The 17,071-nt window shown below is 40.9% G+C and overlaps 1 protein-coding gene across 1 annotated transcript; it reads left to right on the forward strand.

Annotated features, from left to right (window-relative positions):
• The first annotated feature begins 162 nt into the window (after positions 1-162).
• Positions 163-16,668, forward strand: LOC118792030 (poly(A) polymerase type 3-like). The gene is made up of 22 exons (XM_036549716.1): positions 163-335; positions 1,864-2,034; positions 2,474-2,540; positions 2,720-2,801; positions 4,412-4,521; positions 4,705-4,758; positions 5,088-5,199; positions 5,514-5,603; positions 5,968-6,106; positions 6,372-6,444; positions 7,037-7,157; positions 7,558-7,642; positions 11,382-11,435; positions 11,851-11,970; positions 12,343-12,452; positions 12,639-12,760; positions 13,418-13,560; positions 14,060-14,127; positions 14,217-14,383; positions 14,652-14,702; positions 15,126-15,182; positions 15,694-16,668. The coding sequence occupies exons 1-22, from the start codon at positions 328-330 to the stop codon at positions 15,787-15,789; spliced, it is 2,100 nt and encodes a 699-aa protein (XP_036405609.1). The 5' UTR covers positions 163-327; the 3' UTR covers positions 15,790-16,668.
• The last annotated feature ends 403 nt before the right edge of the window (positions 16,669-17,071 follow it).

Below are 17,071 nucleotides of genomic sequence, written 5' to 3' on the forward strand. Positions count from 1 at the left end.
TTGCTAAACGTTTTGTAAGTCAAAAGTATAAAAATCGTTAGCGATTTGTTCGTTTGTTGTGTGCAAAAAACCTGTGGCGGTAAACTTCATTTCCCAGGAGGCCAAGGGAAGCACGTGATATTTGAACGCACTCTTACGTAAGGTTGCTGTGGCAGACGGCAAGCTGCGCTACGCCACACCATGTTGTGAGGAAACAAAAGAGACGAAGTCAGTTACGTTAGCCAGCTAGCATGGTCAAAGCATAATTTTTTACACGCGTCATGTAAAAGATTAAAATTACATGAAAAATGGTATTTGTGGGGTTTTGATTTTCTCACTGGAGGTACCATGCCTTTGTAAGTACGCTGGATTCTGAACTGTGTTTAGCTAGCCAACGTTAGCGAAGTGGGCCAGCAGGGGCGGATTTGGCCTAACGTTAGCTAGCTAGTTATTTAACTAGCCACCCAGTGTAAATTAGCTATATTGCGTCCACCATAACGATAATGTAGTTTATGTGCAATTAAAAAGTAGTGACAGATCAGTACATATTTTGTGTAATTTTAGTGTTACTGGTTATATGTATTTCACGTTCAGTCGACGTTTCTAGCTACAAGTTGGCTACTTTGCCTGATAACTAGTGTTGGCTACCTGCGTCAATTGTTAGCTTGTTTAGTGGGTGAAAAGCTAGCTATTTGCGATACAAAGTAAATTTCAGGAATTGGACGACTTGCTCCTTAATTAGTCATGTATTTTTATGTGTTCGGCAGATTAGACGTGATGATGTTTGATGGGCGGTCCAGATTGATGTAGTTTTAGGTGAATTTTGTGGAAAAAAGTCAAGATCTTACTCGCTATCTACACATGTAGGTCTTACTGAAGAGTAGCACTAATGTACACCCCCATGTAGCGCTCGCTAAACATAGCTCAGTAGTTTGATTCAAGGTTCGTCTACCCTAGCAAGCACCTATTGTTTCCTTTGCCATAAGCCTTCGTTAGCTGGCTAGCTAATCAGCCATCTTCTGTAGATCTCCTAAGGTTAGCTGAAATGTTTCTAAAAGACGTGTAAATCGGATTTAGCCATCTGAACATGAGCTAACATGAGCAGGCTTAATTTTATACACTTGCCAGCTAATTGTTTGACCGGCCCTCTTACCCAGTACAGCTTTTTCGCCACATTTTTGATGTAGTTTTTTAGTTCAGCAGAACGAACGAAAATTAAGAGGCACACTTCACCCAGAATGACTTTAAACTTTAAACTGGCATTAAACCGCAAAGAGTGCTACAGTAAAATCTAAGTGAAAACATTGTGCTTAAAGATCATAAATTGAAGTACTCATGTCCCTCCAGGAAAACTGAGTGCACCGTTAACTTCCACCGTATTAGCCAACGACCACACTAGTGACTAAAACTGAACTGAATGCGATACATTGAACTATTGCAATAAGCCAGGCGGGAGATGTGTCGAATTTCTCTCAAGTCTGAACAGGTGTGTTTCAGCCAGTCAAACTCTTCTTGGGAAAGAGGCATTTAAGAAAGAAGTTAAGGTTATTGATAAAGGCGGTTGAATATCTTTTTATGGTATTCAGCTAGGCTACTTTTAGAGAAGACGTCGTGCAATATCTAAAATGCACAGCATACCTGGATATATGATGTTAAGAAGGTTGAGATAGTCGAGAAGCAATCATTACATTCTAGTACAAAAGTTTGGCCAACCATTACTGTCCGGCATACGGTGATTATAAAAATGCAATTGCAGCAGTGATAAAGATAATGACCACGAACGGACTACACACTGCAGTGGGAACAGTCAAATACATCGCTGGCAGAACAGTTTGTAACTCGACAAGAAGTCGTGGTAAGTGAAAGGAGTTCTCCGTTTTACAGCCCCATCACGAACCAGTCGCAGGCGCCCCCTCAGCCGCCGAAGCACTATGGAATCACGTCTCCCATCAGCCTGGCGCCGCCGAAGGAGGTGGACCTGCTGCTGACGCGGAAGCTGGTGGAGGCGCTGAAGCCCTACGGCGTGTTCGAGGAGGAGCTGGAGTTACAGCGCAGGTAAACGGGTGCAGTTATTAGTGCACTCGGAATGGCTCGATCCTGGCGCATTGATGTCGTGACTTCTCAGATCTCATTTTAAGGAGGCATCTGTCATCTCTGATGCTTCGTTCTTAAGTTTTCACACGTGATTTTAAGACGTTTAAGACGTTTTGCTCCCACTTCATATAATCGCGATATGAATCAGTTGTGCAAGAATAGGGGGAAAGTAAGCTCGATTAAATTGCGTACTAACAGTAAAGATCAAGGGCCTTTAAAGGTAGATTTCGTTGCCTCGGAAGTGAGTAATTCCGACAATTTTCAGGAGGTCGCGTGGACCTATACGAGCAAGATGGTACATTTTTCATGAAGAATAGATATATGGTGTGAAATGTAAGTTTTGTGCCTGTCAGAGTGCAGTGATTTTATTTTCTGAACCAATGTGTTTTCTCTTTAACAGAATTCTGGTTTTGGGGAAATTAAACACACTGGTTAAGGGTTGGATAAGAGACATCAGTGGAACTAAGGTAGGTTATGTGTTAGTTTGACTCTAAAGGTGAAGTCAATAGGGGGAGGGAGGTGGACAGTTTTTGATAGCTTTTAAGGAAAGGGCCTTTTTAGAAAAATTGAAATGCCTGGCTGTTCTAATGCTTCAGCCCCATGCTGTTCATATTATCAATGACTACTTATTTCTTGTTCCCTGCAGAATTTGCCTGCATCTGTAATAGAAAATGTTGGAGGAAAGATATTCACATTTGGCTCCTACAGGTTAGGAGTTCATACAAAAGGTAATGGACTTTTGTTGACATTTTTGATATGCTCTGTAGCGAAGGGCGAGAGCAGTCACCCCACCCGGCCTTGAACCCGGGTCTATCTAACCATGCGACTTTGACCGCAATGCCAAAGAGCCAGGCTCGTTGGTATGGCAGTCAGATGCATACTCAAACGTAGTGACGGCACTCCGTCACAGGCTTTTTTTTTTACATGCAGTAAAAAGTTGAAAGTTTGGACTCACCTACTCATGGAAGGGTTTTCTCTCTTTTTTTAGAATAATAGTAAAGACATCAAAATTATGAAATAACACAAATGGAATTATGCAGTGACCAAACAAATAAAAACTGAAAAAAATCTTATATTTTAGATTCTTCAAAGAAGCCAAAAAATATTTTAAAAATAGATTGGAAAGAAAATCATACACAGCCATCAACTTCACTATTTATATTTGTTTAACAAAAAAAATCAAGCATTTAGGTACAAGTCTTTAGATGAAAATGCCTTTGAATGCATATTGCCCACTGTCATAATCTGGTGTGTCCAGACTTTTGACTGGTACTGTACAGGTAGTCTGATGTTGATTCTGATGTTCTTAGTAGATGTTATTAGTTTATTTCCTGAAGGAGGCTTTCATTGTGTTTATCTATTTTTTATTATCTTGTATTTTGTAGAAGTGGAAGGTTAAAAAAGATTAGTGGTGAAAGAGTTAGACTTAGGTGGCCAGAAGGTTGCAGTGTCAAACCCTGGTGAAGTGCTGTGATCATACCTTGCACTGATTCTCAATCCTGCTCCTGGGGCCCCCCTGCTCTGCACGTTTTCCATCTTTCCCTGCTCTAGCTACCTGAGTGAATACAGCAGTGGCACTTTTGCTTAACTGAGCACACCTGATTTAATCGCTAATTTCAATCAGGTGTGTCTGGAGCAAGGATAGATGGAAGATATGCAGGACAGGGGGCTCCAGGAGTAGGACCGAGAAACACTGCGCTTAGAGCAAGGCACTCATCCAGTGTCCAAACTGTATACATAGATAAAATGTAACTCTGCATGTCCCCATGCACAAGTGGATCTGCTGCGGAGTAGCAGAAGGGTGACTGTTGCATCTGGTCTTACTGAAATCAAATGAAAAAAGCCGGGCCAGAGTGACACCATGGTGTCTCCAAGGCCTCTGTGCATGGAGGTGTAGTAATCTGTCTTTCGGAAATGTGGGTTCCTTGCATTTGTTCCTGCGGGCATAGACTGTTAAGTACGTTCTAGAAGAACCCAGACGTTAAAACCTAAACCTTGTCGTCACGTCAACCCTCGGTCTGGATTTGGGGACTTCCCATTTGCTGCTGCTTGTTGTTTGGGGCGGCAGTGTAGCATAGTGGTTAAGGAGCAGGACTCGTAACCGAAAGGTTGCCGGTTCGATCCCCGCTGGGACACTGCTGCTGTACCCTTGGGCAAGGTACTTAACCCACAATTGCCTCAGTAAATATCCAGCTGTATAAATGGATAACATTGTAAAGAACTGTAACCTATGTAAGTCGCTTTGGATAAAAGCGTCTGCTAAATGAATAAATGTAAATGTTTGGGCTTGATGCAGTTTGCGGGTTGCCACGGTAATGACTTTTTGACGCTCCTGAAGGTGCTGATATCGATGCCCTCTGCGTGGCGCCGCGGCACGTGGAGAGGTCAGACTTTTTCACCTCGTTCTATGAGAAGCTGAAGGAGCAAGAGGAGGTCAAAGATTTGAGGGTAGGAAGAACATCTCACTGGTTACACAGTCATTGAAAATTGTTACGCGGAATATGAAATGATTTTGTCGAAAGTCTTTGTGTCACATGCAGTTAATAATGATACGGCAGGCATTGCTGTTACATTTCATCAGATGAATATTGTTAAAGGATATATTACTCATGTTTTCACTTTGTTTTATAGGCTGTGGAGGAAGCTTTTGTTCCTGTGATAAAATTATCCTTTGATGGCATTGAGGTATGGTTGTTTTATACAGACCTACATGTTTTGCTAAGCAGTCTGGTAAAAGATCATTTTCTCATTGTACATTTAGAATTCCTGCACAAGGTAGTTAACAATGAATAGGATAATGTAGAATAATAATAAGAAGAAGAAATTATAAATGTGCCATATTGTTGACTGTTAGATGGCTCCCTCTTGTGATGAAACGTTGTAGCTGACTGCTCGGTCAGTGACTGAGAGGCACTGCTATTGAGAGAGCTGCTGTTTCATCCAGTGATTTTGTAAAATCAAAGGCTTGGGCTGCAGCATGTGTAATCATCATTTTCTGCTTTCCCTTTGCTTAGATTGATATCCTATTTGCCCGGTTAGCACTGCAGACCATCCCAGAAAACTTGGATCTTCGAGATGACAGCTTACTCAAGAATCTAGACATCCGCTGTATAAGGAGTCTGAATGGTAATTTTCCCACAGTGAACCTAAAACAAAACTTTGAAGCAGTTGGAGACAGCACATTTACTTATGGAATGTGAAAAAAACCTTTTGACATATTTATACTAATATTCACACTTAAAAGAGTAATCTGTGCATATGAAAGAGTAGTCTGTAACTGTGTGTTTTGTAGTCAGTTTTGTGGAAGTGCGTACAATTTTTTTCTGTTTTTTTAGATGCCTACAAAAAGATGCTGAGCAAATGAAGCAGTATTCAAGTGTATTATGTCTCAGTAATGACTTGATAACTGAAGACCTTTCTTATTATTTTTTTACCTGCAGGTTGTCGAGTTACTGATGAAATCCTGCATTTAGTCCCCAACATAGAGAACTTTAGACTGACACTGAGGGCCATAAAGCTGTGGGCCAAACGTATGTTCCCCTCTCTTCACTTTGGTTTGGTATTTATGAAGAAGAAGCAGCAACTCGCAATGCTGAATCTCTGGAATAATCTCCAGTCATTCACTGTTCAACTTTCTCAGTTAAATTGAAATTCTGTCTGCTGTTCTTTACTGTGTTAGCTATCTATATTGAAAAGCACTATATTTCTCTTGGCAGCTAAGAGCTTTAAATTCATTTGAAATCCCTTGATGGTTACGTAAACCAGTTTACTTCTGTGCAGCCCTAAGGCAAAACCCAGAATGCACATCCTCACCTCTCCTCTTGGTGGATTGGAGTAAATTGCATTTGCAAACTGAGTTGCGGAAAAGGAAGTAACTGAGTGAACTTCCTGCAGGTCACAACATCTACTCCAACATCCTGGGCTTCCTGGGGGGTGTGTCATGGGCCATGCTGGTTGCCAGAACATGCCAGCTGTACCCCAATGCTGTGGCCTCCACACTGGTGCACAAGTTCTTCTTGGTCTTCTCAAAGTGGTGAGCTTCCCAGCATGTCCTCAAAGAGTGTCGATGCAGTTATTTGCAGTATGCATTAGCAGGACTAACAAGAACGTGCATGTGAAAATGTAAATGTTTATCTCCGTGAAATTGGTGTCTTCTTTTTCTTAATGGTTTTATTCATTCGGGAGACGGCCTTCTTTGGCTGACAGTGCTGGTATTTTCACAGTGCGGTAGTAACACAGGAAGTGAGGAGGGGACAATAGATGCTACTGAGTGACGGCCTGAATGCTATCTCTTCTAGGGAATGGCCAAACCCTGTCCTCCTGAAGCAGCCTGAAGACTGTAATCTCAATCTGCCTGTGTGGGATCCAAGGGTAATCGCTTCAGTCTCTTCCTGTCTCTCTCTTTCTCTCTCTCTCTCTGCTTCTATCTCTCCATACCCCCTCTGTTTCTCTCACGTACTCATCTGTCTCTTTCTCTCCCCCTTCTGTGTCTTTCCATCTCTCTCTCCCTTGTCTGTATTCCCCTTTTCTTGCTCTCTCCTCCCTCTCGCTCACTGTCTCTTCTTCTCCCCTTTCTTCCCCTCACTAATCCTCCTTTGAATAAGCCAATCTGCTTGCAGATGCAGGGACAGCCAGCACATTGCACTTACATTAATTATGTTGGCACCAGGACTTTTAAACACATAATGTTCCACATACCTCAAATGAGATGTTTTGTCCCACAACAAACTGTTAATAAAGTGCATAATTAAACAATATTTTCTTAGTTGTAGAATTATTTTGATGTACACAGGTTTGTCATGGCGCTGAAAATGTTTTATTTTGTCTACACAAAGAGCTCATGAAGAGTGGCTGATGTATATCTTTTTGAATAATTTGACACTACACTACTGTGAAAGGCAGGCACAGCTCCATGGGGAAAGTGAGTGAATTGGAGGTAACAGTTCAGAATGTGTCGTTTCAGGTGACCCCCAGTGACAGGTACCACCTGATGCCCATCATTACACCTGCCTACCCTCAGCAGAACTCCACCTACAATGTGTCGGCATCGACCCGTGCCGTCATGATGGAGGAGTTCAAACAGGGTCAGTGAGACACGTTCGCATAGAGAGAGAGAGAGAGAGAGAGAGAGAGAGAGAGAGAGACAGACATTTAGCACAGAGCGAGAATGACGTATGTATTTAGAGAAAGAATATTAAACACCAAGTAAACATGAAAGAACATTATACAGCCCAAAATGATGTGATCTAAAGTAACTGTTCTTGACATAATTTACTTTAAAGAATACATAATGAAACAGAACAGTAAAATTGACCTCAAGAAAAGCGTAAATGATGATAGGTTACACATAATGACATGGTGGCGCTTACTGATGACAGCACGGAATGTTTGTCCGTAGAGATGACCTCATAGATGAGGTGTAGATGAACGGGGTAAAATCAGCTCATTCTGATTAGGTAACATTCTTGTTCATTTTCTCCTCAGGTCTTGCCATCACGGACGAAATCTTGCTGAATAAATCTGATTGGTCCAAACTATTTGAAGCACCAAACTTCTTTCAGAAATACAAGTATGTATTAAACTGCCTATCCTGTTGGACACAAGTGGTGAGGCCTAACCATTTCAATAAAGTTATATTTTTCAAACAAGTAGGTAAACAGTTCCTTAGTATATTCGATATTTGGTTATCATTTGATTTTGTGATTTATTCCTTGTGGATTGAAGTAAAGAAACATGCAGATAAGATTTTACCTTTTATGATTAAAAAAAGAAAGAAAAAAATCATTTTCAATTCACAAAACTGCATGAAATATTATAGTCCTATAAATGTTTGAATCTTGTAGTCCAGAAATGCAACTTTTAATAAAATATTATCAGTGGAAGCACAGTAGTTAATGCTTAGGGACCTGTTCATGCATGTACTTGTGGTTTGACATACTGAAGGTAGGTACAGCAGCTGTATGGCATCTTATTAAAAGTTGATTTTTCCTGGCTTTCTTGTGCCTTATTAAACTGTACCAAGCAATTTCAAATAAAATATTTTAGTTCCCAATTTGCACCATGTATTTCTTGTTAGTCTGTTTCCCATAGTTTTTATTTTTTGTTTCATTTATGTATTAATTGTACAACAGTGAAACCACTCATAACATGATCAAGAAAAGCAAATCTAGATGCAACCATTTTTAAAAGCTGCATGTTCCCACACGGTTGCGCTGTGATCTCATCTAACCTTCTGGATCATTCCTGTCTTTGGTTGTGAGGTGTGAAACAACATATTTTGCCTTGCAATCTTTGATTTCTTCTTCAGGATCCCTTTAATGGAGAAAAAGGAGGAGTTAGGTCATTTTATAATCAAGTTATGACTGTTAAAAGTTATAACTGCAGGCCTTCCTTGATTTAAACTTCCATTTAAACTTAATGGAGTCAGTCAGTCAACTGCACAGAACAATTGTATTACCACATTGCTATTAATTTGATCAAATTATTCATATTGAGGTACATGGCATGCTGGGTATAGATCATGGCAATTTTTTATTGTAGTTTCACAAAACCGTTTCCACACAGATTCAGTAGCTTTTGCCAAAGAAATAGAACAGTGTCTTCACAAACACTAAAGCTGCTGGTGCAGAATTTTCCACTCAGTTTTCCACTGGGAACAGGTTAGTTGGTTACACGGACGCACCTTCTAATAATGAAAATATTTATTGTAACCAACATTCCTATTTGCAGATTCCTATTTGCAAGTCAGAGACTTGTTTGAAACTTGGACTTGGGCCATCAATTTGATAAGGCTTTGAATTTGCCTATCATTTATGAATGATGTAAACCCTTGCAGTTCCTTGTGCCATGCCCACAATTATCTGAAATATCTCTGCATAAATATATGTATTTTTAAGTATAAGACTTAAATTACGTCAGGGTTGCATAGTTTTAATTATTTTAAATTTGAAGCCTTCTATTTTGAACTTTACTTTGACATTCAGCCTTTTGAACTTTGACGTTTTGAGACGTACCCAAATGTTACAAAATGTGATTGAACCATTATGTGGCAATTTAAGATCATGCGTTATATGCAAGAAAAAATCAAGAGAATCATTCAAGTTCCTTCTGATAGCAACGCTGTTAAATTGACCTGAAGCAAATGTCTGAATATTCATTTAGTAACATTTTTGTAATGTTTTTCATGGATCATTCTCAAAAGCCAAAGGCTTCAGGTCGATTGTCTGGACATCACCTATAACAAGAAAATGATCCTTTCTGTGGTGGTCGTCAGTTTGATAGCCATACTGAAGCCCTTCTTATTGTCTTGACACAGCGAACAGCTACAATCTCAGTGAAGCCAACCACTTTAGGGTGAAAGTCATGTTGACTTAATTCTGCATTGACCAAAAACTGGCCTTCATCATAAAATATTAGTATTATTAGTAGTAAAATTTAATGTAATGTACAATGTTAAAACAGTAAAATGGAGTATTAGCCCAAATCTTAGCTTGTTGGAGAGGCTTTGCTTGATGGTGTATAGCACATTAAAGATGCTCTGGTTCTCAGGTGTAAATTTCATGTAATAATTATCACAGTTCTAGATTTCAAGACTTCCTTCAACCATTCCCTTGTTCCTTCTGAGGTTTTTTTTATAGGTTACAGGCTATAGTTCTTATGTGAATTCCCATTCTTTCCCAGTCCCTGTAGATCTTGCATTAACATGAAGATGTAAATGTTCTGAATAAATGAATTACATATTCTTGTCTCGGTCTTTTTTTATTTTACAGGTGGACCGGAAAGAATTTAAGTTTATTTTCCATCTCTGTGAAATGTGGAATGTGAGGGAAAAGTGTACCCACAGCAGAGAGCTTTGTTTTAAAATCGCTAGTCAAGCTTTTTTTTTTAAACTCTATGACAGTTTTAAAAATGCTGCCTGTTGTGGAGTGGAGCAGACAGGGGGCTCTAGATAGGCCTCACATACAGTTATTTACTGTGTTCATTGTTGGGTTATTTAGATGTGTAATGTTTGTATTATTTATCTTAATTCTTTAATTTTTTTTCCACAGAACTCCGCTGTAAAATTCGACTTGCACATAAATATGTATTTTACAATTCTGGCAAAGAAACAAAGTGTAAAATGTGTACTTTACCTAATTTAAACAGCTGTAGTAAATATTACTTATTTTTTATATTTCTAAAGGAAAAAAAAAATCAAAATTGTAACCTTATGTTGAAATGATTCTGTATTCGTTTTAGTTTTATTGACTTTGGCTAGACTACATTTGCCTTTGCCAAAATCTGCCTCGTAACATTATTGTTGTATCATTTGTTATTATCGGCTGTAATTGCTTTATGATCAAGGATGGAGGTAGTGCTCCCAGTGCATAGCCATTTGAGATATTTTGAGTTTTGTTAAAGGCTCTTTACTGGATTCCGTTTGCGGTTTCCTCTTACCAACACCAACCCGCTTTTAGTAAATCCTGGAATGGTCCAAACTATTCTGCATTGGGGAATATTAATGCCATTGTTGACTCCAAGACTGAGGAGTTTTGCGTTGAAAGAGTCCTTGCACTTTGTGGCTAGGCTACATTTGACAAATTGCAGGTCCTTTTTAAATGTTACTTGAACAAAGATCTTTTTATCGCTGCTGAATCAAAAGGACAGTACAAGTAGCAATTGCTCCAAACCACAAAGCACAAGGATTTAATTTCCTGTGAATATTGATATTGAGAGGCGAGTTCCACCTGGGAGTACTACAAATGGGTGGTTGATGAGGATTATAATATTGTTTTAACATAATGTTTCAGCTAAGTAATAATATTTGTCACTTACGTTAACTAATTCAACTTAAAAGGATCTCTTTGTCAGCCTCCTTACTGCCGTAACTTACCAGTTCCGGTATTAAGACTGACTCATGCAGCCAGGCATATGCATGTGTGATGACGTGCATGTGCTTAACTGAGATAATTATGCACAGACCACCCCTTATTGCAGGAAGGAGAGTTGCGTTGTGTGGTGATTGAGCAGATGGAACACCCGCTGCTTTTGATTGGTCAGCCTTTGTGCATGCATTGTCTTTCTCATCTTTCTTTCCTCTGAGGGTTTAGGGTTCGTCCAGCTGACCTGGGAATGTCAGCACAACAGCCACAGAACGCTGAGAGAGTTCTGTGTTCCTAACTCCACATTCCTCCCCTCACAGTTTCCCCAGTATTCAAACCCTTGTCTGGGGTTGGCACAGCCCTCAAGAGTGTGGCTTTTTGAGCACTGTATTAGGGGTGCAGTTCTTTAAAGGGTGTAATGGCATTGTTTTGTGTTTATGTCCCAAGGCATTATATTGTGTTGCTAGCGAGCGCGCCGACAGAGAAACAGCACCTGGAATGGTGAGTACCACACAACGCCAAGAATAGCTTGGCATCGCAGGTGTGAACGGGTGTGTCGATTCTTGTCTGGGGTGGTATCTAAAATGAAACAATGAAGGTATGACATGTGAAGTTAGCGTGTTAGCTTGTTAGCATAATGCTATTTATGGTTGAATGTGCCTCACATTAAACGAGTGACCAGCATTTCAGCTGTACCCACAGTGACCAGAATTGCAATTTGCGTGTTCCAACTCGCTACTCTTCATGAGTAATACATTTTGTTGCATTATTCAGGGAACAGCGTTAGTCGGATTTGTGTCCTAGGGCTGACAGCTCTTAATCATTGTCAGAGCTAATGTGTCCTTGTTGCTGTACAGAGTGAACGTGCATTATCCATCTGAGTGCATATGTAGACCTTGCTGTGTTCTGTTTGCAGGGTCGGCTTGGTGGAATCGAAGATCCGAATCCTGGTGGGGAACCTGGAGAAGAATGAGTTCATCACGCTGGCCCACGTAAACCCACAGTCATTTCCAGGACCAAAGGAAGGCAATGAAAAGTAAGTCATGTGGTTCCAAATTCTGCTTTAACAACACTTATCCTCATACCTCATACGTTATTTTTCCATCTACAGTTCTGTTGTCGAATGCTTAGCCTCTTTAATTCTGTAATACTTACTTTCTATAATACTTACCCCCAGACCTCAGTTAACATGTTTAATTCTCCTGTAACATGCTTAACCCTGAACCCTCAGTTAACACAACATAGTTAATTAGTACATAGTAATTGAGCCCAGAATCTGTCAGTTTGTTGTTTGGTTTGGTTTTGACTGTAGATGAAGACGTATGTATATGTAACCTGATGTTAAAATTCTGACCCTTGCTGTCATATTTCTTGTTTTGCATCTTGTTCTGTGGCTTGATTGGAACAGGGAGGAGATCAGCACAATGTGGGTGATCGGGATCGTGTTTAAAAAAGTGGAGGGCTCGGAAAACCTCAACGTGGACCTCACCTACGACATCCAGTCCTTCACTGACACCGGTGAGTGAATTAACAACAAACACGGCTTCAATACAGGAGTACAGTGCAGCTTCAGTGCACTTTCAACACAGCAAAAAGTAACACAGCTTCAATACAACAGGAAAAAAGAGCTTCAGTAGAACAGTGCAATACAGTAATATGATACAGCTCCAGTGCCCACTGTTTCCTTTCCCTCCTTGACCGCAGTCTACAGGCAGGCGATCAGCAGCAAGATGTTCGAGGCGGACATGAAGATCACGGCCATGCACGTGAAGAGGAAGCAGCTGCAGCAGCTGCTGCCAGACCGCGTCGTCCACAAGCGCAGGAAGGTGGGACACGCCCGGCCATGCTAACGTGCTAACGTTCTGATCAAACATTTCAAAGTATTGATGTTTATATTTGTTTTGTTTATGGAGGAAGTACTTTGGTTTCAGTTCAGAATAAAGAGATAATAACATGGTGAAAATGGGGTTAGTTTGTATTACAGTAAAGTAACATTGCATAGAAACTTAAAGTTGCCTGGACATCCACTATACTGTGTGGATTATTACAGGTACAAAGGGAGCATAGTAATTATTACAGTGAAATAAATACAGTGGTATGAGAGCTGTAAAAAGCTACTGATATTTTTTTCTAATATTATTATAGTTTAACTACCATGCATTTTGTGATTATCACCTATCATTTTGTGTCCTCAGTTTGCTAAGTAATTAATTGAACAGGAGTTTGTGGTCTATGCAATGGCAGCCATTATCTAAAGACCTTGTTCATTAAACAGCCACTGCGCTTGAACCATAAGGCTTTATGGAAGGTATTTATGGAAGCTAGTTGTATATGTGTTACAATACTTGAAGTCCTGTGTTTGCATGCTTATTGCCAGTCTAATCACCAGCATGAATAGCATTTGTGTTTTTCATTGGCATGTGAAGTTCTGTATACGTGTCAGACCTATGTACCTGACTGGAGTCCCTTTCTGTATCCTCCAGCACTCAACCGAAGGACCAAGCCTGCTCACTGAGAGTAGTCTGGACCTGTCCCAGGACAGTGACAACAGCATGTCCGTGCCCTCGCCCACCGCCACGCCCAGGGGTGGGGCAATCGGTCAGAGCCACACCCCCGGACCTTTGGGGTAAGAGTGACAAGTTTGACCTGTCAGTTGTGCTTTTGAGGGAAATGTCTCTCCACAAACTTTTCGTGACAGTTATATTCTGAACATGCAATGTAAGCGAACAACTCAGATAAAAGCGGCCTTGTGCTGGTAGATAGTAAGTGCTGCCTAAAACATGAAAAAAATCAGGTATTCCTAAGACATTTATGGGCTTAAATGCTTGTTATTGTTCTAATGAGTCCATAAGGAAGTTTATGCATTTAAAAACATGAGCAGTTGAACTAGTACCCCCATGTTCCCATGCTGCCTAATAGGATTATCTGGCATTTACTATTTACCAGTAGAAGGCTATTTTGCCCTGCTTTTTGTTTTGCCTGGCATTCACCTCTATTAATGAGCCAATGGATTGTGAAATTTTAATGAACTTGACCCTCAGAGCTCTCATTGCTATTTGTCCTAACTGAATTGTGTGTTTTTCCCCCCTTTCCCTTGTCTCTTGTCTCCTCCCCTTGTGGAGAAGGCCCAGCCCCTCACCTCAATTGGCCACTCCCTCAGACACCGTGGGAGGTCACTCTGCCCCCGCAGGAGGTTTGTGCTGCGATGTCACTGGCCCTCATTGTTTCCATTGGCTACCCTTACACGCCAGCTGTAACCTGACACCTTCTGTCTCCTCGCAGGTGACAACGAGGGCCTCACGTCTGCCCCACCCCCTGCCACGGCCGCGCACAAGCCCATCCCCGGCCTTACACGGTCACCGGCCCCCTGCACCCCTGCCCCCGCAGCACCCAAGAGGACGGGGTCCCCTCTGCTGGAGGAAAGGGCCAAGAGGCTGAAGGTGGAAGAGGTAGGGCTGGAACCGCTACCATTAGCGCCTCTCTCCTGGTCCTCTGCCGTACCATTGGCCTCTCATTCACGACTCACGGCATCACGAACAGTCAGGGAATTCAAACAAAAACTGTTACACCGCGATGTTGTAACACAATGTGATACTTTTTGGTTCCGAAAGCTGTGATGTTCTCAGACGAAGCTCAGCGTTCTCTAACACACTGTGATATTCTCCAGCGTGCTGTTCTCTGCTCTGTCACACTGTGATATTCTCTGTGTTCTGCCAGGATCCATCTGCAGAAAAGGGGGCGGCAGGAGATGGCGTCAGTGTCACAGAGGTGAACAGGGAGACACCGGCTGATTTTAAACATGATCTTTGACCTCTCGTGTCCATTCCAGACCTCTGTCCCTCTTATTTAATCCCTTTATTTTTTTTCTTTCTTATTTAATATTCGCTATATTTTCTACTCTCTCTTTTCTAATCCATATCCCTGATCTCCCTGCTTATTACTTGTTATGTAGTATTTGGTCTGCGCTGTCTCAATTACATGTTCAACCTATATGTCTTTTTATTTTTCTATTGTTTATACTTGTACCCTGTCTGGTGAACTTTGGCTTTCTGTGTTTTACGCACAGAGTTCTAATTATTCCCGCGTGGCTCAGAACAATATCGCATGAATGAGATTTAGGATTTGTTTCAGTTTGTTGCTGTCGTTGGATTTGTATTAATGGGAATGGATTTGAATGTTTGATAACTGCAGATGGGAGAAGATGTCCGTGCATCTCACAGTGAGGTGACTGCAGAAGCAGAAATGAAGGTAACAGATTTCACTACCATCTCCTGTCTAATTGTTACATTGGTATAGTTTACGTCATAACAGCAGTACAGTGTCTCCTATCACAATGGAGGAACAGGAAAAGAAGACCAAATATCCGCACATTTTTGGTGCCTCATGACTTACCATGCAGGAAACTGGTCTAAGAATAGTATGATCCCTGTACCTAAAGCCTGAAAAATGTGTTTTATTTGGCAAAAATAAATTCCCGTCTCCTTCAAATGTCATATTTTTTTCCATAAAGGGTGGAAGTGTCATTATAATTATGACTGCAGCTGTTTTTATTTATCAGTAGGTATTTGAACAGAGGTAGAGTGTGTGTTTACTGCATTAAAACACAAATAGCCAGCTGTGGTAGTGCCATTAAGATGAATGAGCATGCAGCAGGATATATGCAGGTTGATACAGCACTGTATTGTGTGGCTGTGGTGCTAAAGTCTCGTGGCTGTGGTCTTACCAGTGTGATCTCTGTCTGTCTCATTCTCGTATCTAGAGACTTCCCAGTGCAGACCTGTCGGATGTGCCCCTTCTCCCAGCCAATCCCATCTCAGTAGTGAAAAATTCCATTAAGCTACGACTTAGCAGGTAGGGATCCAAGAACAGCGCTAGGAGGCACACCCGAGGAGCAACTCCGCTCCCCAGGGGCAAATGCTGGGTCACATCACAACCAGAAAGTACCGAACAAAGCCCACAGCTAATAGCAAGAGTATGACCTTCTAGGGGGGCTTTCTGTGTGCGTGTTCCAGCTTTGCCCAGCAGGGGGTGACTCCACTCACAACTTCCACAGTTGACTGCGTTATCCCCAGACCGGTCATATAATGGAGAAATCAGGCCACATAGATATGATGTCATAACCTCACATTGTAAATGTGATTTCTAAAGATGCGGGTGTGTGCGTGTGTGTGTGTGTACATGTTTTTTTACTATCTGTTGGACAGCTGTCCAGAGCAGGTATTATGGCCATAATGTTTGATCAATCTGTGCTTTTGTTTCAGTGTAAACTAGGTGTGTTTTTTCACAATCAAAATTAGTAACAATAATTTGGTGCTGCTTAGCAACTACTGGTGTTAGCACTGCTAAACTATGAAAAAACCTTTACAAAAATGTTATTAACATAAGGTACTCTCTACCAGCAATCCAGACCCTGTGAGTTGTCTTGGAGCAAAATCACTCTCAGAAAAGCCTCAACAAATCGCAGTAGACGTAGATAGTATCATGCTAACTGAAATGACCAGGGCCTCAGTAAGTAACTTGACCAAAACTTCTTTGGAAAAATGTGTTGTTTGGTAAACAGGCAACCATTCCTGCAACTCTATGGTACCAGTTGTTGCTGGTTATGGCCATAGAGGCAGATAATTCTGGACCACGGAGAGCTGTGTGTGAACATATTACAAGTTCTGACCTGCTCCTAACTATTCAGTTACATTTACAGAATACCTCAAGAGTGTCCGTTATACAGAAAAAAAGAAAAAATGCATTTGTCTGTATGGATTCTAAGAGTTTAGTCACTTTTTTATGTGGTCAAAATGAGGAGTTAAAAAAAAAAAATCTAACTGCATATTTTTAGTCCATGAGATCAGTCAAGATTAATTGTTGTCTAGTAGTTCTCAAAGCGTGGTTATATTGTTGGAAAAAATTTTTTTTTTTTTGTTATAAGATGATGGGAGGACTTAATTTTGTTCACTGTTTTAGGACATTCTCATCTAAACTAATATTTGTTGTTACACGAACAAAAAAAATAAATAAAATCTTTGTCTTACTATTTGTGTTGATGGAGGGGGAAAGGCAGATATCCCTGCTAAGCTAACGAAGACATCCATTAATGAACAGACATTAATCTTTGCTTTTGCGTCACTTCTCCATTGCTGTTG

This window comes from Megalops cyprinoides, chromosome 17, assembly GCF_013368585.1.
Source record: "Megalops cyprinoides isolate fMegCyp1 chromosome 17, fMegCyp1.pri, whole genome shotgun sequence".
In the NCBI taxonomy this organism is placed as follows: domain Eukaryota; kingdom Metazoa; phylum Chordata; class Actinopteri; order Elopiformes; family Megalopidae; genus Megalops; species Megalops cyprinoides.

What these genes read in the sequence shown, in the direction of transcription:
- LOC118792030 (XM_036549716.1), top strand. An exon ending in GATGGAGGAGTTCAAACAGG is followed by an intron (nt 7,158 to 7,557) that starts GTCAGTGAGACA and finishes TTTTCTCCTCAG; the next exon opens with GTCTTGCCATCACGGACGAA. An exon ending in TCACTCTGCCCCCGCAGGAG is followed by an intron (nt 14,128 to 14,216) that starts GTTTGTGCTGCG and finishes GTCTCCTCGCAG; the next exon opens with GTGACAACGAGGGCCTCACG.